Below are 22,429 nucleotides of genomic sequence, written 5' to 3'. Positions count from 1 at the left end.
GGGAATGCAGCCCCGGAATCTGTTTTTCATGTGCTCCCTGGGTAGTCGGCTGTGCCCTGAACATGAAGAACTTCCGGGGAGACAAACAGGGAATGTCAGAGGAGGAAGTCAAAAATGACCCAGAAGTGCCGAGGCTGAAAACGCCATCAGTTTTCAGCTTGCACCCAAATAACCCATCACTGCCCCTACCCCCTCCGCACTAGGTCACCCTGTGGCCAGACCACCTTCCCTGAACACTGCTTGTCTCCCATCCACCTCTACCAAGGCGCCCAGAGCAGCTTCCACTGCTGAGTGAGGATATCTAACTCCCCTGGGCACCTCGGCCCCACAAAGTCGGGCCCCAGCAGCTCCCCGTCTCTCTAGGTTGAGGTTTCAAGCTGTCCCGGAGGAGAGCGATGGAAGTAAGTGATCATGGCTTTACACCCAGGCCTGGGGCAAGGGGCATGGGGAGAAGAGGGGGCATCCTCCAAGCCCAGCCGGCAGGGCAGATCAGTTCTCATACATCTGTTGCTGCTGTTGTTTAGTCCCTAAGTCGTGTCCGACTCTTTGTGACCCCGTGGATTGTAGACCTCCAGGCTCCTCTGTCCATGGGATTCTCCAGGCAGGAATACTGGAGTGGGTTGCCATTTCTTCCTCCCGGGGATCTTCCCAACCCAGGGATCAAAGCCACATCTCCTGCATTGGCAAGTGGATTCTTTACCACTGAGCCAGCAGGGAAGCCCCTACATATACCTGCAAAACCCCTTCCAGTTCAGACTCCTGCACCAGAGAGCAACTATACACAGTCCTGGGCGAAGCCTCCCGCCCTTCTGCTTCAGGCTCCTCAATGTCCAGTGCAAGGGTGTTTCACTGGTGCGGCGATGAGAGGGGAGGCTAGGAGTTGACCTCTGCCACCCCAACACACGCTTACCACAAGCCAAAGCACGGACCAGCTTTTGATGACCCCCAGGCTCACCTTGCTCCATACCACTTTGAAAGCCCTATTCAATCTTCTTCTCTCCTCCTTATAATACCCCCTTTCTTCCCCACCCACTGCCTCTCCGTCTCCTCCATGAAAAATTAGCTCCAGATCTTCAAAGCATCATCAGGTGGCAAAGAATGTCACAGCTACGTCGAACAGAATCCCCAGCACTGACACCCAAGACCCTGGGATGAGCCTGAACTCTCAGTTTCTACATCGGCCCCTTTTTTATCAAGTGCCTCCTGGGTCTCTACGTGTCAAGGATTATTCACCATGTTTCTCCACAGCCCCCAAGGCTGTGTGAGGAGGGAGAGGGCTCTCTGGACGTACAGACTGGAAAGAAAGCCAACTTGGGGGCCTCACACTTTGTCCAGGGTAGGAATGCAGCTAGGCTAGTCTGACCTATCCCCCATCCAGAAACCCAGGGAGACTGCCCAGGTGCACAAGATTCAACCCTTCAGCAGCCACCAGTCTCCCCTTCCGTGTGCTCCTGGTAAAGTCATGAGCCCCAAGGGGTGCTGGGGCCAAATGCATGCAGTCTTTGGGTCTCCTACGGTGCCTGGTATCCTCGCATCATGTAATATACACAAAATGCTCCATCGATTGACATACCATTGTTTTCATAAAATGTACATTTTTCTCTCTGCTTCCCTCTGAAGTTTATCGCACAAGTCAAATAAGAGTTTCTGTTAACCAGTTTGTCAAGAAGTAAGTTTTCTGGAGAAGGAAATGGCAACCCACTCCAATACTCTTGCCTGGAAAATCCCATGGACAGAGGAGCCTCGTAGGCTACAGTCCATAGGGTCACAGAGTCAGGCACGACTGAGCGACTTGTCAATGTCAAAAGCTAGGAGGGATGGTGAATATACTTTAAAAATAATCTTGAGACCCACAAATTTTGCTCTTGTCTGACTAGAGAAAGGGCCAAATCCAGTAAGACTGAGCTCTCTGATCATTGTTGTATCAAGAACTCTAGCACAGTATCTTATATGTAGATGTAACTGTTGATTGAATTAATGGAATTGAATAAAATCTTCTTTCAATCAAAAAAAAAAAAGTTTTCTGTTTTGAGTGTTGTTGTTGTTTTGTTTTTACAATCACACAATAATATTTTTGTCATTGTTTATCTGTCATTGCAAGTTCACTGAGATAGCTAGCTGCTCCATTTAACTCTCTCTAGTGTGCTTTCGGAGAAGGCAATGGCGACCCACTCCTGTACTCTTGCCTGGAAAATCCCATGGACGGAGGAGCCTGGTGGGCTGCAGTCTGTGGGGTCGCTGAGTCGGACACGACTGAGCGACTTCACTTTCACTTTTTACTCTCATGCACTGGAGAAGGAAATGGCAACCCACTCCAGTGTTCTTGCCTGGAGAATCCCAGGGACGGGGGAGCCTGGTGGGCTGCCGTCTATGGGGTCGCACAGAGTCGGACACGACTGAAGCGACTTAGCAGCAGCAACAGCAGAAGTGGGCTTTTTCTTATCAGAGATAACCGATATTTATCTAAGGAAATTAACCAAGGCTCTTGGCCTAGGAAAATAAAATAGGCTTAAAGGAAAGTAGAACATAGGTGAGAAATAATTTATATGAAAACGTGGGGAACGTCGGGAGGTGGAAAGTATATTTTATTAGCTTTATGACCCAGAAAAAGAAAAAAGTAAAGTTTCATAGGAGCATATCTGTGCTGAAATTCTCCCACCCTGGCCAGTTTGGATTTATTATCAGATTATTTTAATCCCAAACAATTTTCAAGTAGGTGACACTTTAGGGGATGAAGCTCAATGAAACTGTTACACAAAACTGTCAAATTACTTGAACACTGGATGCCTCCTCGAAGCTAAAAGCACTTCTCCTGGAAAGGATGGCAGCCGGTTTTCAAAGTACAAGGCTGTGCACGTCTGCGTACCTGGGGAAACGATCAAGGCCCAAGGCTGCGTTTGATGGACAAAGCGGTATTGCATTGTTGTTAGACCTTTTTTAATGTACAGTGTACACCGCCTTTTACAATATTTAAAATGTGCCAAAGAATAAAACCTTCCCCCAGCAGGCATTGACAATCTAGGGGCGCGGATGGAAAGAGCCAAGGAAAACTGAGGAGGCTCTAGAAAACAGAAGGGCCAGCTCATCAGGCGAGTTTTCAGACCTGCTGGAACCGTCTCTAGCAGACGGACTCGGGAGCAACAGATACCTGTCGGCATCACTCTCACTTAGTGCTGAGAACTGTGACCACTTGCTTTGCTGTAATTTCTTGTGGGCCAAACATCTGACGACGTGACTGGGCAGGAAAAAGGAGTAGCAGAGGTGGGTGGGAAGGAAAGCCTTTTATTGTACAGTTTGCCTTAGACAGTCTCCTTCTGGACAGCCACGGCCTCTTGATGCTCGTTTAATCAAGAAAAGGAACACCTATTAGATTACTGTAGTTAAATTTATATTGTTTTTTTTTTTTTTTTTTTTTGCCTTGCCAGGCAGCATGCAATAACCCAACCAGGGATCAAACCTGTGCTTCCTGCAATGGGAGCACGGACACCAGGGAAGTCCTAAATTCATATTGGAAGAAAAAAATTGATTGCAAAAGCTTAAGAGAGCTCCTGAAGGTTACAGGGGAACCACAGTGGACCAGGCAGAAGTGGGTGAGTGTTTAGGAAGAAGGGTGCCCAGGAGTGGGTGGGGGGAGGCACAGAGGCTGGCGGATCTGGGGTGAAGCTCTGCACCGCCCCCTCACCTGTCTGACACTGGGTGAGACACGTACTCTCTGAATTTTAGCCTCTTATAAAATGGAGATAAGAAGAAATTCACTGAGTTTCTGTGAAGACTGAATTGCTGTTGTTGTTCAGTTGCTCAGTTATGTCCGACTCTTTTCGACCCCATGGACTGCAGCATGCCAGGCCTCCCTGTCCTTCACCATCTCCAGGAGCTTGCTCAAATTCATGTCCATTGAGTCAGTGATGCCATCCAACCATCTCATCATCTGCCGCCCCCTTCTCCTCCTGCCTTCAATCTTTCCCAACATCAAGGTCTTTTCCAATGAGTAGGCTCTTCGCATGTGGTGGCCAAAGTATTGAAGATTAAATATGTTCATGTATATACATGGCTACTTCAGAATCTACCATAGAGCGAAGGGACAGAGCTGCTGCTGCTGCTGCTGCTAAGCCGCTTCAGTGGTGTCTGACTCTGTGTGACCCCATGGACTGTAGCCCACCACCAGGCTCCTCTGTCCCTGGGATTCTCCAGGCAAGAACACTGGAGTGGGTTGCCATGTCCTTCTCTAGAAGGGACAGTAAGTAAGATCATTCTTAAGGCAACCCACTCCAGTACTCTTGCCTGGAAAATCCCATGGACAGAGGAGCCTGGTAGGCTGCAGATCATGGGATCACTTAGAGTCAGACACAACTGAGCGACTTCATTTTGACTTTTCATTTTCATGCATTGGAGAAGGAAATGGCAACCCACTCCAGTGTTCTTGCCTGGAGAATCCCAGGGATGGGGGAGCCTGGTGGGCTGCCGTCTATGGGGTCGCACAGAGTCGGACACAACTGAAGTGACTTTGCTGCAGCAGCAAACAGCAAAAGGGCCTGCTGGGTCTGGAAGGGCACAAGAACCGCATCCAGGCTCACAATGCGTGGGGTTGACCCTGCCGGGCCATTTCACTCCAGCCCTCGGGTGTGCGGGCTGTGGGTGGCAGCACCCGAGGCCAGAGCCCGAAAGGTCGAGGGGACCGGGAGGGAAGGGAGCGTGAGGAGGGCCGGGCACAGGCCCGGCTCCCAGGACTGTGAGACGACACAAACCCATCAGCTCTCCTCACTTCCGCTCCCACTGCGTGAAGGGCCACCTCGGGGAGGACACGCTGGGTCCGAGGGGCCAGTCTGGATCCAATCTCCTAACCTCCAGGTCTGAGCCCCAGGTCCTCCCTCCTCCCCGCCCTACCACGCCCCGCTACTCGCCTACTCACTCACAAACCCCTTGAGGCGAGAGCTGGGAGCCCAGCCCGACTGGGACAAGGATGGGGGTGCTGCCTGAGAGAACAAGGCCCCCTTCCCGCTGAACCCCGCAGCCTCGAGCAGGCGGCACTGCAGCCCCGCCCTGGAGACCCAACCGCCTCCCAGGCCCTCTGCAAGCCCTCCCCCCCCAACCCCGGGCCCAGCACCTGCGATATCAAAGCACACAGAAATGCATGAAGCTGCGAGCCCTGACCTTTAAAATCTGGGTCTGGAACACCCTCCGTTCTCTTCAGAGTCGCAGATGAAAATATCCCAGATAGTAGCGGCAAGAGAACTGCCGTCTTCTGAACGGGCGAGCCGTCTGCGGGGCCCTGGCATGAACCACACTGGCGTCTTGCTTTCACTGCGCTTCATAGAAAAGCACCCCACCTGCTAGCACAGGCCCTCGCCTCTTCAGACGGAAAGGAAAATGAAGCCGTGACCCGCATTCCGTGAAGTTCCGTACAGTTACACGAGGGCACCCAGCCAAGGGAGGTCCTAACCCAGCCTCTGTGTACAACTCAGAAGCGAAATAAACGTTGTTACATTCTATTGGATTAGCATCAGGGGAGCAGGGCCCCACCGCCAACAGAACCCTGAGCGGAAAATAATTTCAGCTCAACTGTCTGCACGTCCAGTTTCAAGGTGACTTTGAACATCTCAAAAACCATGACTGGAATCAGCCAAATTCCACTCATCCAACAGCTTGGTATTCAGTCAGCCTCCTTGGAAACCAAGCACGAAAAATTCAGCCCTTTGCAAGATACAAGATATGTACATACTAATAATAGATCGTTATGTAAAAATAAGTAGACCGACCAAAAAAATAAAAAAGGTTCAGTTCAGTTCAGCTCAGTCGTGTCTGACTCATTGCAACCCCTTGGACTCCAGCACACCAGGCTTCCCTGTCCTGTAGGTTAAGTGACTACATTTGTATTTTTTTTTTATTTCATGAATTTTATTTTTTTACTCCAACCGAACAGGGTCTGGTCTGAGCCCCACAGCTGCTAAATTCAGAGCAGGAATGAGAACCCTAACCCAACCCGGGCTCTGACACCACACCCAGCCTTATCACCTGGCAAAGGCTTACACACACCAGCCCAGCAAGCTACAGGGACTGCTCGGGTATTCCAAAGCCTTCCATGGAGGGCAGAAAGGGAAAGGGTACTATGTAATGAACCTCCTCATGGGTAAGACTCTAATGATAGGGTCAAGCAGTAAAAAAATAAAATAGAAAGTGAGAAGCATAAGCCTAAGCAGTTTATCACGGACACAGAATATCATTTTATTATCGAAATAAAATTAATCTGGACTTCTCAGATTTTCTTCACTGCGCAAAGAGAACCCACCTCCGAAACAGAATAATGAGGGAAAATGCAAAATCAATTTTCTTCTACCAAATATGCACTGCTCCAAATGAAAGCTGTTCATACATGCAGAGAAGGTGGCCTTTTCCCTGGAGTTCCCCAAATTCAGGTATTATGTGTTTTTACTCACAAACCTGGCAAGTATATTTCCCTGTGAGAACCCATCACAGGATGAACCCTGTGATCAGCATCCGAAGAGTCACCAAGCATGGTACCTCCCTGGTGCTTCACAAACTCTCCTGGCCACAATTAAAGCACTGAGTCAGTAAGGACTGAGGTCTTCTCCTAGATTACTGAGCAGTTTTGGAAGCCAGTGTTTTCTAAGTTGGCCCAAAAATTGTCAGAGGGTTTTCTTTGCTTTGACTCAACTCACAAACTTCCAAGGATTCAGACCACATTTCAAAGCTGTGGTGGTGAGTGCTCTCCTACCTTAAGAAGACAAAACAGATCTTTTTTCTTCCTTCATTACTTCAGGTATATATGGTACCCAGACCAGGAGCAAAATTTCAATGATCACGGCAGACAGCAAAAGTGAGCTAGGGCTACAATGAAAATTCAATAGCTTGACCTGAGTTTTCAATCCAATCAGTTCAGTACTGGCCTTAGAGGTGGACAGAGTGGAATTCTCCACTTGCCCTCCCCAAAAGAGTTTTGGTGGATGTAAAAACCTAGTTTTCGTGAGAATCTCTTTGATGAAAACTAATTTTTCTTTTCCAGGCAAGAATACTGGAGTCATTCTTCATGTTCTCCTCCAGGGGATCTTCCCAACCCGGGGATCGAACCCACATCCCTTATGTCTCCTGCATTTGCAGGCAGGTTCTTTACCACTGGTGGTACCTGGAAAGCCCCCAAGAGATTACCCAAATTACAACCTTCACAGCTTTTCTGAATTCCTGATAACCTGTTCTACTTTCATCCGATCTCGTGTACTGGAGAAAAGTGAATTTCCCAGAGGGAAAAAAACTTCACCATTTTCTGAATAAGGTTTTCATGACTAAGGCTAAATGACATCATGACTCTACTTTCAAAAAACTATACAATATACATTTTATTCTTTACAATGTACATTTGTGAATCCATGCGTGACTAATGCCTCATGAAATTATTTATTATCTCCCAAATTCACCCAGGAATTCTGAAGATTGTTCGGACAGGCCTGCAAAGTAAAAAAGACATTGAAGTCTCGAACACTGGCAGCTAAGGCTGCTACAGGCATCCAGACATGGAAGTAAATGTTTTGATAATTTCGTGTATCCTAATATATTGTTTTGTTGTTGTTCAGTTACTAAGTCATGTCCGACTCTTTGTGACCCCATGGACTGCAGCCCTCCAGGCTCCTCTGTCCATGGGATTTCCCAGGCAAGAATATTGGAGCGGGTTGCCGTTCCCTTCTCCAGAGGATCTTCCCAACCCAGGGACCCAACCCACATCATCCGCATTGTAGGCAGATTCTTTACCGCTGAGCCACGAGGGAAACCCCATCCTAATAGATACAGAAATACAAACATAACTTTTTCAATGTTTTCTTTTCAGGACATGCACATACAACTTGTCTGTTAATAAATGTGACGTCTTCTTCCGTCCTCCTAAAACACAGTAACTTTGCAGCAACACTTTTAATGTATTTCAGGTCCCGAATTGTGGCTGCTGCCTTAGGTGACCCAACATGGCAACCTGCACGCTTGGGTCACATGCCAGAACCATTAACAATAAAGTCCATTATTTCCAATTATGACCTCATTTCACACCCTTTCCTCTCAAATTCTTTCCCCTCCCTTGACAACAAAAATATTCAGGGATACTAGTTTTCCTTCTTGCTTTTCAAACAGCTGAAGAGGCCAGTTTCTCTGTGGTTTTCCTCAATTATCCAATTTATTTTCTCTTTAACTGAAATATAACTAACATGCCATCTGACTTATTTTTTAAAATCTGTACCCCAAGTCTTATTTTCTAAAGCAGAGTTGTAACTCAAACAAATCTAACATAGGCTGTTAACTATAATCATCATTAGATTATATATTTTATAATATTTTGCCAAAATTATGCTTTTTCAGGCATTGTCAAAACCGAAAAGTGGTTAGGGGGCTTGCCAGTGTGGGGGGCTACAGCAGAGGTGCTTATAGAGAAGAGGGGAAGCAAAGCAATTATTTATTTGGCTGTATCTTAAATGTTTGGCTTACGTAAGAAACTTCACTCAGCTGTTAGTAGTTGTTCTTAAGTTTTGTTTTCTCAGATTCAAGAAAAATCTGGTCGACTCTGGATTCAATTTGCTTACATAAGCTACCAAAGACACTAGGGCTACCCCAGTTTAACGATCTCCTTGTCTAATTATTTTCACAAAAGGGAGTTTAGAAATGACCGCCAGCAGCCAGTTAGCATTAACTATACTTCTAAATACACTCACGCTACACTCATAAATCCACATCACAGAGAGACCTGAAGTAGGACACATAACCGAAGTTTATCGTCTCCATCCTCAAAGCAATGACAAACTAATGCGAAAGACACACTCAAAGGGAGCTGCTAATACAAGCAAGCAGAACATAAATGCCAGTTATTTTAAAACAGGTGAGCATATAAATGGTAGTCATTTTCAACTTTTGTGACTTGAGAAGGCAGTATCTTAATTGAAAAGCCTGGATAATGGTTCTGGCATGAGGACAAAGTTGACACAATGACCTACCTACTTGGAAAATTAAATATGTTGGCAATATTACAAAGGACCACATTCACTCATTCAAGTCCGCATGCATAAGTCCTTAGAACTTTTGCGTACATAGGGTCAGGGCTCAGAGAAAATTACTCACATTCCCTCTCCTTGAACAATTGTGCATACTCTAAATCCCTCCCCTTGAAATTAAAAGCATTTGTTGAATAGATCATACACTTGACCCTTGGATTCAGCCACTCCAGATTTACATTCTTACAGTCCGTCTTACAGTCATTGAAATGATGTGAACTCACCAACTCACAACAAACTGCTCTTCAGAAATAATCCAATGTATGTTCTGTTAGCATTTAACCAATCCTTCCTTCTTCTGCTAATAAATGTCCAGAATTTTTAATGGGAGAGGAGAGAAAAAAGTAATTAAAAAAAAAATGTAATACTTATTTCAGCACGGCACTTTAATACTTATTAAATCTAAAGTCATTCAAATATTTAGGCTCATTAAAAAGGCATTATACACAATAAAACTTTATCAACTAATCATCAGTTTGAGTACATAGAAATTTAAAATCCCACTTATTCAAATTGCATGTAAATTTGCTGGTTAAATTTGCTGGTTAAATTTGCTTTTACATTTTCACCACAAATATAGCTAGATAATGCTGGATTTTATGGAATCCAGGCTTTCTTAGTATTAGCCATGTTATAACGAGTGGGCACCTACTTGAAAACAAGAGAAACTTACACTATTCTAAGAAAACACATAACACTGTAAATCAACTGTACTTAAATTTTTTTAAAAGGAAAGAAACTTTGGGGCTTTCTGAGCCTTGTTTCTTTCACAGTGTCAAAAAGATATGCAACGTGCTCATTTTTGAAAGAAGAGGGGAAAAGTTCATCAAATTAAACCTTTTCCTCACAGTCATCAGTCACATGTCACTACATTATCGCCATCAGCAGTCTCCACCTAATTCTGTCTGCATGGACTTCCGCAAACCAAAGATGCGCCTCTGTTATAAGAAGCTTCTACTCTTTCTTGTATCACCTCAAAATCTCTCTCTACAATTACCTGAGCCTGCTGCTTGCCTTGCGAGCCAGTTTAACTCAGTAACATCCAACATCCCTCACTCTTCTGCTTTTGATCCTGGATCTAAGACTCTTTGCACAGTATAAAATGACAAGTTTTTTAAAAAAGAAGCTAAACAAAGGAAATAGTCCAGTTACCAAATGACACTGATGTAACCTCCTTAGAATAAATGAAGGCCACCCTTGCAGGACATTTGGGCCTGCTCAAAACTTTCGTGAGCACGGGACCAATTATCAAGGACCAGTGGGTGAGGACTCAATGTCTCATGGCCAGTTTGGACAGGACCAAATGCTAACCAGCGCCCTGCCCAAGTATCCTCCCCGTCTTCTGAGCCTTGGTCCTGCAAGGGCAGCCTCCACGGCCTCTGGTCCAAATCAACACTGTCCAAAGAGGGTTTCTAAGCCAGGAAGTGACTGTTTTACTAACTCAGGTCTATACTGGCTCCCTCCCTGAGGAGGGGCTATGGGAGCAGCTATGATTATCTCCCTCTTGGCTTCACTTCCTTAGGGTTGATGATAGAGATTTGGGGATTCACCTAAGCTACAGAATAACTAGGTTGCTGGTTATAGCTACTGCTTTAGTTACAAGGTCAAGAGCAAAGCACCAAAGAAGGTATTTAATTCATTTGTAAAAAGAATGCACTACTTCAACATAAATGATTTGTGTGAAAAAAAAAAAACAAACAAACCCACATTGTAGGGCCTTCCATGTGACATACAAAAGTTTCAAGCAAGAGCAAACAAATGTTATTACAATACAGTTAGTGGTTCAATATTTCTAAAAAGACAAATTTCATATTGGGTTTAAAGTCTAACTCGATATCCTGCTTATAGAACACACACTAAAATAAAAGCATACAAAAGATAAAGCAAAAGGTGGCAATCGATATACCAATCAAAAAGCAGAGATATTCCAGTATTAATTTTGGGAAAAAATTTCAAGGTGAAAAGGATGAGAAAGGACTTGTGTTAAACATGTACGTATAAATATTCTCTGAATCTGTTTCCTCTTCTATAGAATGGAAATATTAGCACAACCTCAGTAAGGGTTACATGAGACTATATTAAAGTGTGAGAACAATGCCTGACCCACAGTGAATATTAACAGACGTTCATTCTTCTTTTTCCTCCTCCCTACTCACCCCTTCTCCAACTCTGAAGTAGACTCAGTAGACATTTAATAAACTGAAGGAGCAAAAAGCATAAAGCCCGTCCTCTAGAATGGTCCTCCTTTAGTACTGATGTAAGAGGAAATGTTCAAGATACAGGAAAGAGTGGAAGGAGGATGAGAGAGCAACCACCATCATCTGGCGCGTTCAGAGACGGGTTCTAAAGAACCACTTTCACTTTTCTATGTTAGTACTTCAGTCTAATAACCTAAAGCCATTTTTTTTTTTACAAACTAATAACTGGACTCTGATAAAAGGAGAGTGATCAACCTAGACAAGGTATGCTGGTCACAAAGTTGTCCCCCATAATAACAACAATGAAAGGAACATCTGTGTATCCTGCGATTGTATATTGACTGTAAAGTCAGCAGGCTCTCCCCAAGCTGATATCATCAAGACCCAAACAGAATGAACCAAGGGGGAAAGGACCAGCCATCAGAAGCTAGAGGCCAAGAGAAGATCTTGGAGGAAGGCGGTTTGAGGATCTGGGTGAACTGTAACAACAGAATGAGATTTCGATTCCTGGGTTGGGAAGATCCCCTGGAGGAGGAAATGATAACCCATGCCAGTATTCTTGCCTAAAAAATCCCATGGACAGAGGAGCCTGGTGGGCTACAGCCCATGAAGTTGCAAAGAGTAGGACACGGCTGAGCGCGCGTGTGCACGCACACACACGTGGCATAAACACGATTATAATCAATGAGATAAAGAGTTGGAATTTCTTTCCAGAAGGACAGCAGTGTTCATTGGACTGTATCATCCTTTGGCCTCCTCTGGAGGAGTCCAGAAAGTGTCTGATTTTTTTGTCCAGAAACAGAGAAAAAATAACTAACATGAAGAAAAAAAAGAAAAAACAAAGAAGCTACACGAACTAGCCAGACTGGACAGATGTTTCCACATAGCAGAGAAAAAACCCCTCTACTGCAGGAACACAGATTAGATCCTGTAACGCTCCCCCTAGCCTTGGTAAGATTGGCAGGAAAAAGCTGCGGAGAGGACCTGCGCAAGAGCAGAAAACAGCCTCAAGGGGTGAAAGCCGCAGGTTTGGGAACATCTATAAAGAAATAAAATTTTGTTTTGAAAATCACATCTGGGATGGTGTCCCTTTGGAGACATTAAACATATAGAAGTTCTTCCCCTCTTTTTCAGCATGAAAGTGTCAGAAAACTATCTTGACTCATGAAGGTCACTTCCAAGGAAAATGAGGAGCCTGGAATCGCCAGAGACAGTGTTCTTTAGAAGAGCAGGTGATGGAGCTCTGGTGTCCTGGAAATGGACACATAAGGAGAACTTCAGGTTCTAAAAAACTCGGGCTGTTAGGGGCGGGGGGCATGTGGCCTTAGAAGTAGAAAGGCAGAGAAGACATCACCTGTGATTGCAAGATTTAAAAGGAAAAGTTGCCCAAACCTGGAGAGAAAGTAGAAGAAATGGGGAGGAGGGCGTCTGACACAGCGTCAGGGGAAGGGTGACAGGCATGGAAGGAGATGCTAAGAGGGGATGCAGTCACAGCATCCCAGCGCGTCCTCTGAGCACCAGCGGCCTCACCGTGAAGACAGAGGCCATAGCGATCGCAGGTGGTCAGAAGGTGCAATCCTGCCAGACTGGGTCCATAGCTAAGCGACACTGGTAAGCCTTTTGGGACCTCCAGGGACCTGTGGCTTTGTGAGGAGGTTATTTTGGACTTACTATTACACAGCTGGCATCCACGCAGACAGGGGGACTTTAAAGCCTCCCCCACGTGTTTGGTATTGGGAAGTGGGAGGTGACATCCCTGTTTCAGAGACATGCCATTTTACATCCACAGATGGGCTCTCATTATAGAAAACTCCAATATAGGGCCTTCCCAAGAAACTGAGGCAGAGGAAGAATTTTACTGTGTGTGTTGAGCCATTAAGACTCACATCGACAGCAGGGAGGTCTGCTTTCATTGCATTAATATCAAAAGAATATCTCAAGCCCGGGGGGCCATGTCACAGGGTGCCCACCACCATCCTGCGGACTCTCATAGATAGGTGGGTCTGCCACCCCCAAAGGCTCTGATAAATTCCCTGTACCTCTTGACCCAAATCATTTATCAAATTCTTTAAAGAGATACCACTAATTCTGACTCTTGACAGTGTCCAAGATTACGGTTCTTTGTCAAGAGAGACTGATATCAAAATATCCACAGCCGTATCCTCCCATGCCAGTATAATCTAAATTACAACAGTTATCACAAGGCCTTGAGTCTTTGAAGTTCATTCTAAACACTTCATTACGATGAAATTGGCACACCTTTACTGAAAATTTCTTCGAGCCAGAGTGAGGTAATTCATAAAAATATCTTTATGACTAGCTAGAAATCAATAAAAGTTGAAATACATCCTTGTTCACTGTCTAGACAGTGAGATTTTAATACAGGAGGTAAGCTTCTCTAAGAGAGGGTCCCCTGTCTGACGCTTTTCTGGATATTCTACAGACCCCAACCCAGTGCCCTAACTGTACTGGATGCTCAAAACCTTGTCACCACAGAATAAAATACCAAGAGGCCCCACACGACCTGGCGTCGGCCAGCCCCTCTGACCTCATCTCCGGTCACACCTTCCATTCTCTGGCTGGCTCAACAAGCATCAGCCTCAAGGGCTTTCCTTTCTGTCCCTCCGGCATTCAAGCTGATTTTCATCTGCTCCTCCACCACTGGCCCCCAGCTCATCCATCAGTCAAGTGCTACACAAAACAAGAGGTATTATTGGGCTGTCAGTCAAAGCCCTGGCGGGGAATGTGGCTTTGGGACAGAAAATGAAGAATCTGCCTTCCTGTGAGTGAGCCCCGCAGAAAGATCATTAACCACACAAAGCAATGGACCAAACAGTTTGGCTTAAAGGAAGCTTGATCGTGAGGGTCTCTCGCAGCATCCTGGACCGGTGCTGGTTTCCCTTTTCCCTGTGTGGTCTCAGCCACCTCCAAGCAAACCCGTGGCCTCTGGGTACCTGGAACCCTAAACTGCTAGGAGAGTGTGTGTATTGGGGGCCGGCAACCTGAACTTGAATCTTATCTGTATAACCAAAAAGAAAAAGAAAAACAGGCAAAACTTATGCTGCCTGGGTCCAGACCCCAGCTCTCTCTCTTACTAACTAGGCGTCCTGGGAGAAGCACTTGTCCTGCTATTTATTCCTCAGTGTTTTCAACAGTAAAACGGGTAAAATAATGATACCTAAATAGCCAACAGAAATAAAGCATTTATGAAATAGTAAATGATCAATAAATGTTAGCTATCATCTCATGTTTCCCTGTCACTCTCTATCACCTGCTTTTTTTTTTTTTTTAACAGCATCTGGGATGTTAGTTCCCCAACCATGGATCAAACCCGAAATCCCGGCAGTGGAAGCTCAGAGTCTTAACCACTGGACTGCCTGGCAAGTCCTCACCTGCTTAATTTTTAAATCCCTTAAAATACTTTGAAATTCTTAGTTTTTGTTTAATTTTTAAAATTTCTGTTGCCCTCTTAGAATGGAATATCCAAAAGTACAAGGGCTATGTCTGACCTATTCTCCACTTCAATTCCCAGAACAAATCCTAGGAGATCGGAGGAGGTTCTTCAGTTGTTGAATGACTGGGTGCCTCTAATTCCAAAAGCTTTATAACACTCATTTGGCAATCCCAGACATGAGCCTAGGCATATTATTCAATTTTAAGTTGACTTAAATAAATCAACTTTTGGTTGGGATATATACAAATTCTTTTGAAGTGTATCCTTTTAAAACAATTGTCTTAAAAAGTTACTACTCGGAAAAGCCACTTTAAGAGAGCAACTCTCTTTGAAAAAAACCAATAAAGAATAGAAGAAATGCTTGATGCCCTTATGTTCTAAACAATTTTCTTTTTTTATGGAACTATAGCTGATGTATAATATTATGTGAATTTTAGCGATACAACAGCTAAAAATTTTATAATGTATAAGTTCTGATTTAAAGCCTAAAAAGCGTGTTTGGTCCTTACTAAGTTAATAGCTAAGGATAAAGTATAATATGGGCTTCTCAGGTGGCACAGTGGTAAAGAACTAGCCTGCCAATGCAGGAGGGACAAGAGACACAGGCTCAGTCCCTGGGTCAAGAAGATCCCTTGGAGAAGGAAATGGCAGCCCACTCGAGTATTTTTGCCTGAAGAATCCCATGGACAGAGGAGCTTCGTGGGCTACAGTCCATGGGATCACAGAGTCAGACATGACTGAGCAACTGAGCACACACACAAAGTATAATTCAATTTATATAATATGTATAAACATAATATATACCTATATTTATTTATATTTATATAATTATACAAATATATATTTATATGGAGCTTCCCTGGTGGCTCAGATGGTAAAGACTCGCCCGCAGTGCAGGAGACTCAAGTTCGATCCCTGGGTCGGGAAGATCCCCTGGAGAAGGGAATAGCTATCCACTCCAGTATTCTTGCCTGGAGAATCCCATGAACAAAGGAGCCTGGTGGGCTACAGTCCATGGGGTCGCAAAGAATCTGTATAATACTATATAAAGTAAAATATAATATCTAAGTATAAAGAGCCACTGGAGGGGACAGAGACACTGAGCCACGGTCCCTGAGATCTTAAGTTAGGAGCATCTATGGAGATGGTCAGATCTGAATCAGGCTGGCAGGTGGGAAACCCCAGGAGCCCCAGGAGGGAGGAACATCTGGGCTCCCCGCAGGGGCCTCACAAGGGCCTCTGGGGCTGTGGGGAGGCTGGAAGGCCCTCCAGACTCAACCAGGCTACAGTGCTATGTTCCAAAGCACAGTAACCCCGACCACGGGAAGGAACTGAGAGAGAACAAACACTCCCTCACAGCGCCCACCACCTCTCCCCACTGCTCTTTCAATAGCTGCTGTACCTGTGCCCAGTCCCCTCCCCTGCCCCAGAATTCTCAGGATACCAAAGATCAAACCCCGTCATTCCCTCTCCCTGCTCAGAAGCTACCAGGGCTTCTCAGTTGGCACCTCTGGCCCAAGCCCCGCTTTCTGCTGTCTGATCATACCGCTGTCCCCCTACTCCCCAGCCAGCCAAACACGTCTGGGATTCCTCCGTCCGGTGACCACTTATGCTCCTGCCCAGGTGGGAGAGCTGTCCTGATCTGAAGGAAGCCCTGCACCAGGCTCAGGGCAAGCCTCTTCTCTGGGAACCCCTCTCCCAGGCCACCAGGAAGAAGTAACTGCTCCTCACTCCCTGAGCTCAGAGGCCTCTGCACATGCCCAGTTCCAGAGTCAGCATCTCTACAAAGACGGCAGGCTTCATCAGTCTTTATAACCTCCAGAAGGACATAGAGCCGGGCACTAGCAGGCACTCAGTGAACATGTCAGACGTCCAACTGAGTGTTAAATCAAAGTACACAGCACAACTTTAAAACATTGTTAGTTTCCTGCCCATACCTCCCTTTGGAGGGCCCCAGAAATCAAAAGTCTGAATTTTTATTCCCTCCATGTCCAAAGTAGGTCATTTCTAAGCAGTGGGTTTGAATCTCCCAAATCAAAACTACTTTTCCTTTGAGTTCCTTAATTCCTTGCTTCTTATTGAATCCATAGTCATCTCCCCCTTGTTGAACCCGGACCTGAAAAGTGTGTGATTAGAACCACACACTTTTGGAATTACAGCCAAAAGTAATCTGGAATTGCTGGCAACTTCAAGACGCATGTTTCAAGTTACAAGGCAAGACAAGATTGTTTTCAATCCTGCAGTGAAAGTGTAGGCTTGCCTCACCAACGCTGGGCCCCAGCCAAAAAAGAGGGCCTGGGCAGACCTCTTGTCCATGGGGTTAATGCATTTGTGCGCACGTGCGCGCGCGCACACACACACCCCACGAGGAGAAGGTTACTCTGAGATGGAACAAAGGCAATCTTCCCCTTTCGTCACTGAGAGGATCTAACAGGACAATTTTATTACCACGACCTAGAGATGAGCTCTCAGAGACTACCTGGAAAACAACCAAACTTTGTGAATAATTATTAACCATAAGTAGAATAAAATGCAAACTGGCATTTGCCTACCAGTTATTTAAGAGGACTACTTGTGACTGATGAAGTTAATTCAAGTTCAACAAGAGGAAATATGATGCCCTCCAGAAGGCTCATCTCTCTCTGGTTTTGTGGCTGTCTCATACCCACGAAATAATCAAGGAAAATCACAAAACCACATAAAAGCACCTGATAATATAGGTAGTCAGTCTGAGGGATCCGTTGAAAGTTATCCTGCAAGAAATGCATTACTAATAATAAAATCTCACAGATAATGATCAACTCCTGCTTTTGCATATAAATTAGACGGAGTGCCTAAGAGACTGGCACTCACTCCTTCCAGATTTAGAGCTAGGTTCCCTCTGAGTACACGTCTGTGGCTGAGGTTTTGTTTCTTGTATTTTTGAGTGTATGAACCTGTCCACACATATACTGTGCCTCAGAGTAAAAGGTTGTGAGCCAGTTATCAGGGGCTTCTGGACTTTGGAGTTTCAAAGCTCAATAAAAGATCTTCCACCAAAAAATTAGGAAGCCTTGCAGCTGACACGGAGGTTCCCTGAGAGAAGTTTTACAGGAGGTGAACCATCACAAACAATTCAGTATTTTACCATCGTTACTGAATCCCCAAGCAGTTCACAAAAGCTAACCACCTGGATCCCAGAAGACATCACCCATGCTCCTTGGTCTGCTGTGGGTTTCAGGAGGTGCTCTGCGTGCTGGCCATCATGCTACTGAGGTAAGGGCTGAGCCAGTGCAGCTACTCTACCTGCCAGCTGCCAGTCAGCTTGAGACAGTTTAAGATACCGAGGCAACAGGCCACAGTCAATGAACTACAGCAATCTGTAAACCCTTAAAATGCCAAAATAGTTCTATTTGCTTGATATGACAAATCACCAATTTCCATAAGCTCACCAATTCTGCTAAAATGAAAAATAATACGAACAACCGAAATATTTACAAATCAAACGCTATTATTATAATAGCTGGGATTTCGAACAGTGGGAGAGATTTAAAGATGGAATGAGATTGGTCATATACTGGTAAGTTCTGAAGCTGGATAATGGGTTCATAGGAGTTCAATATAGCATTTTTTATTATAAGCAAAACCCTTAAGGTTTTGCTTCTGCAGTTTGTTACCTGGAGTCCACTGAGATCCAAAAATATTAAATGGAAAATTCCAGAAACAAGCAATTCATACGTTTTACATTGGGCATCATTCTGAGTAGCTTCATGAACTCACTCCCCCATCCCACCCTATCCTGGGATGTAAATCATCCCTTTGCCCAGCGAATCCACAATGCATAGGTTACCTGCCTGCCCATTAGCCACTTAGCAGTCGCCCTGCCCAGCATCACTTCAACAGTGGTGGTATTGCAGTGTTTGTGTCCATGTAACCATTACTTTACTTAACAATGGCCCCAAAGCAGAAGAGAAATGATGCTAGCAATTCAGATATTCTCTTACTGTAAGAAATTTTAAAATTAAATTTTATCATAGGTATGAAGGTATAGGAAAAAACAGTATTAACATATAGGTCCATCTGGGGTTGCAGGCATCTGCTCAAGGTCTTGAAATATCCTGGCAAAGAAGGAGAGAGGGAGAGAACTACTGTACTAGTTTTGCATATTGTTTGAAATTTTCCAAAATAGAAAGTAAAGAATAAGTATGAAGTCAAGGTTAAAAACTATTGAAATGCAATCTCTGCAGTGCCTAAAAATGACTACATACATTCTTACCTCCTAGTGTGTTGCAGTTCTACAGTAGGAGAGCAGATGAAATCTCGGAGACATTAATCTTGGCCCTTTACTAAGGCAGCTTAATTACAGGGACTCCATTGAGGTTTTTGCTAACGTCAAAAAAGAAAGTGAAGGCACCTTTCGAAATTTCAACACACGTTGTAAAACACACAAGAGGCAAGCTTTACTAGTTTTTTGTCTACTGGATTTAAAGAAAGTTTTGTAAAGATCTCTGCTATTCGAAAATTGACAAAACACAACAAAACAAACAAAAAAAATGCTATAAATTTGCCATACGTAGAGGAAGGCACGTTAGCAGGTAAAAAGGTCTGCTTTCAGCAGAAGGTAGCGTAGCAACCCTGGCTAACGAAAAAGGCGGCTTTACCGTCTTTTAGCGTTTGAACTTTTGACCTCCTCCCAAAATGTCACAAAAGAATTTCTAAACCTTGGGACTAGAAGAATGGTTTCTTTCCCGAAACCGTTTCACAAAATATTACTATTTACTATATCCGTTTTGAGCCACCGAGCCTAAAGTACAAAAATAAAAAGTACAGTCTAAAAGAGATGCAGACTGGGTTGAGAAAAAGTAAGGCAATTTAAGAAACAAACAGCAGATCGAGACGCGCTGGAAACGCAGCAGTGAACAGCACCTTGCAGGCTCTTCCCGGACACTGCTTTCTCTTTTGTTGAGGATCAGACTTTTTTCTCTGGTCCTCGTGTCTCTTCCTACCTTCAAACTCACAAAATTACTTGAAAGATGTACGGGCGGCAACGAAATCTACACAGCTCAGTCGTGCACAGAAACACCGGCGCTTAAAAGTCAACCCACCCCGGGAGGGACGCGCCGCGCCAGGCAGAGGCAGCCGGGGGTGGCGCGGAGGGGCCGGGTCCCGGTCCCCGGACAGGATGCACCCGGGGGCGCCCGCGCACCTAGCCGCCGTCTCCCGCGGCTAAGCCCGCTGCCGCTCGAAGCTACCTGGGAGCCGTCTGTCTCCACCTCTCCCTCGTCTGCACGCTCGCCCGCGGCCAGAGCCGAGCGCAGATGCGGAAACCCGGCAGCACCGGAGCGGCCGAGGACCCGCCGAGCCTCCCGCGCCGCCGCCCACCTGGTCGGCCCCAGGCACCGCCCCGCAGGTGCCGCCAGGGAGGCTCCCGCCGGCCGGCCAGGAGCGCCGTGCGCGCAGAGGTACTGCTCCCGGGGTTTCGGTGCCAGGAAGCTCCCCCGTCCCGCGCGCGCCCAGGCCGCCGGCCCCTCCCCCGGCGCGGCGCGGGGGTGGAGAGAGACGCGGGCGCCCGGGGGAACCCGGCCTGCGCGCCGGCTCCGGCAGGGCGGGGAGAGGTCCCCGGCGCTACGGCACCGGACGCGACCCGGCGGGACGGGACGGGGCGCCCGGCGGCCGGACTCACCGAGGCAGCGGATGTGGAAGCCCGAGGGCGGCCGCAGCGCCCGGCGCGACCAGCCCTCGCGCAGCGCCTCCAAATGCTCCTCCTTGCCCTGGATCAGCAGAACCTGCTCGTCGATCCAGCCCAGGAAGAACGTCTCGGCCACCGCGGCCGTGACCTTCTTGTTCCAGAAGTGCTGCATGTTCTCGGCTTTGAAGTCGGCGAAGATCTCGTAGCCGATGTGGTGCCGGGAGAGCTGCCGGGGCCCGGCCGGGGACGTGGGCCGGGCGGCCTCGGACCTCTGCCCCGCCGGCCCCTCAGCCGGGCCCAGGACGATGGCCAGAGAGTGAGGCGCGATCTGCAGAAACTTCTCCATCTTCGGAGGCATCCGGCGCCCGCCGCGTGACCCCACTCACAGCCGCCGCCGCCGCCTCCCGCCGCTCCCGGGAACGGCCGAGCAAACTGAGCTGCGGGACACGCGGGGAGCGTTAGTGCCGCCCCCCCGGAGCCGGCCGCGCCCCCGCCACCCTGCGCCCCGACGCCAGGACACCCCGGGACCCGCTTGGGCGCAAGCCCGCGGGTGGGCGCAGCGTGGTCGCCACGCGTGGACGGGGCGCGTGTGCGGTGCCCTCTAGGGCCGGGGGCTGGCGCGCGTTACCTGCAGCTCCGGGCCACCCTCCGGGCACCGCTCATTTTCCAGCCGTGGCACCCTTGCCTCCCTCGGCGCCCGGCGGCCCCGGCGAGGGGCGGAGACGCGGAATGGGGGCGGGCAGTTCGCGTGAGGCAGGGGAACCCGCCTGGCCGGACCGGGCCGGAGGAATCCCCAACAGTCCGCGGCGGAAGGTGGTCCCGGGGGGTGCGGATGGCCGGGTCCTGGGGTGCGTTTAGGTGGCGGGTCCACGGACTCACGGCGACTCACGGAAGGCCCCGAGTCCCCGAGCTGCGCGTGTCGCTCCTCCCCACGCTCCACCCCGCCCCCACCTCCCACCTCCTGCTGGAACAAGTGCCTCCGCTGACTGGTTGATGTGCCCTTGGAAGTGGCTTTTTAAAAAACTTAGTCAACCACGAAAAATTGTCATCAGTCCCTCCTCCCAAACCCTTGTGGGAACTCTCTCCCGTATCTGCATCCCGTACTGTGGGCCTAAGGTAGAAGAAACCCGGTCATTCCTAGTGTCTTCTTCCATTGACGAAAAGGATATGAAATTCACCAGGAAAGGTAATGATTATACTCTTTTAGAAAACGAAAACAAACAAACAAAAAACCGATTCATTAAGCTTCTTTCTGTACAAACTCCGTTTTTCTTCTTTTCCATTGAGAAAGACTAGTTGTATATCTAGAACCCTAATTGACCCCAAGGTTTCATGTTAAATTTTCCTGGAGCAACGTTTCTCAAACTTAAGTGCTCACAGAGTCGCCTGCAGCTTTTGTCAAAACAGAGGTACCAGGATGTGGGTCTCACTACTTCTGATTCAGTAGGTCTGCTGTGGAACCTAACCACTGTTCTTTCTAACAAATTCTTAGCTAACTGCTGCTGGTGGTGGTCCTGGGCCACACTTTGAAAACGCCTGACCTGAAAAAAAAAAAAAAGTTATATGATGAGAGGGATCATTGAAGGGTTTCTTGCCAAGGTTGCAGTGGCCACACTGCCAATGTCCCTGGAAAATTTACATTGTGCTTACATCCCCTTCAGCGGGGCACTTGGGTACATCATCATGAAGGAAGATGCAAATGTTTCTTGGCAAGGAACTGTTCCTTCCCTAGGTTCAGCCTCCAAGACCTTTATCTTGACCCATGTAGTGGAGACAGTTCCTGGTTATTTTCCAAGGAAAACTGTTTAACATCTATCAATGCCTCATTCTTACAAAACTCAAGGAGGAGGAACAATTATTCCGATTTTTCCAAGGAGAAAAATGATGTGAGCTAATTTGGCCAAGGTCACACAATGAATAGTTGATAAGCCCAAGATTTGAATCAGACTTATGACTCTGGAACCCAAGTTGCCTCGGCATACATTGCAGCCTCCAAAGGAACTGAAAACCTCCACGATAAACTAGTATGACTTCATTCAGGAGACACTGCTGCACCGATTTACTT

At 46.9% G+C, this 22,429-nt stretch overlaps 1 protein-coding gene across 3 annotated transcripts in view; it reads right to left on the bottom strand.

The window, feature by feature from the left end:
* Positions 1-21,916, bottom strand: part of STOX2 (storkhead box 2) — a 195,795-nt gene extending 173,879 nt beyond the window's left edge. Inside the window, exons 1-2 of one of the 3 annotated variants that reach the window (XM_086379922.1) lie at positions 20,993-21,132; positions 20,359-20,801 (exon numbers count right to left, since the gene is read on the bottom strand). In XM_086379922.1, coding sequence (XP_086236048.1) covers positions 20,359-20,722 — 364 coding nt within the window. In that variant the 5' untranslated portion in view covers positions 20,723-20,801; positions 20,993-21,132. Of the gene's footprint in view, positions 1-20,358 lie in introns of all 3 variants that reach the window. The other 2 variants (XM_086379924.1, XM_086379921.1) reach the window with 2 other exon arrangements.
* Between the last annotated feature and the right edge of the window lie 513 nt (positions 21,917-22,429).

This window comes from Bos grunniens, chromosome 27 (assembly GCF_055505025.1).
Source record: "Bos grunniens cultivar Pamir isolate PY7600 chromosome 27, Bosgru_T2T1.0, whole genome shotgun sequence".
NCBI classification, from domain to species: domain Eukaryota; kingdom Metazoa; phylum Chordata; class Mammalia; order Artiodactyla; family Bovidae; genus Bos; species Bos grunniens.
The sequence above is the reverse complement of the archived record's forward strand: the minus strand, read 5'-3'. Positions and strand labels throughout refer to the sequence as shown.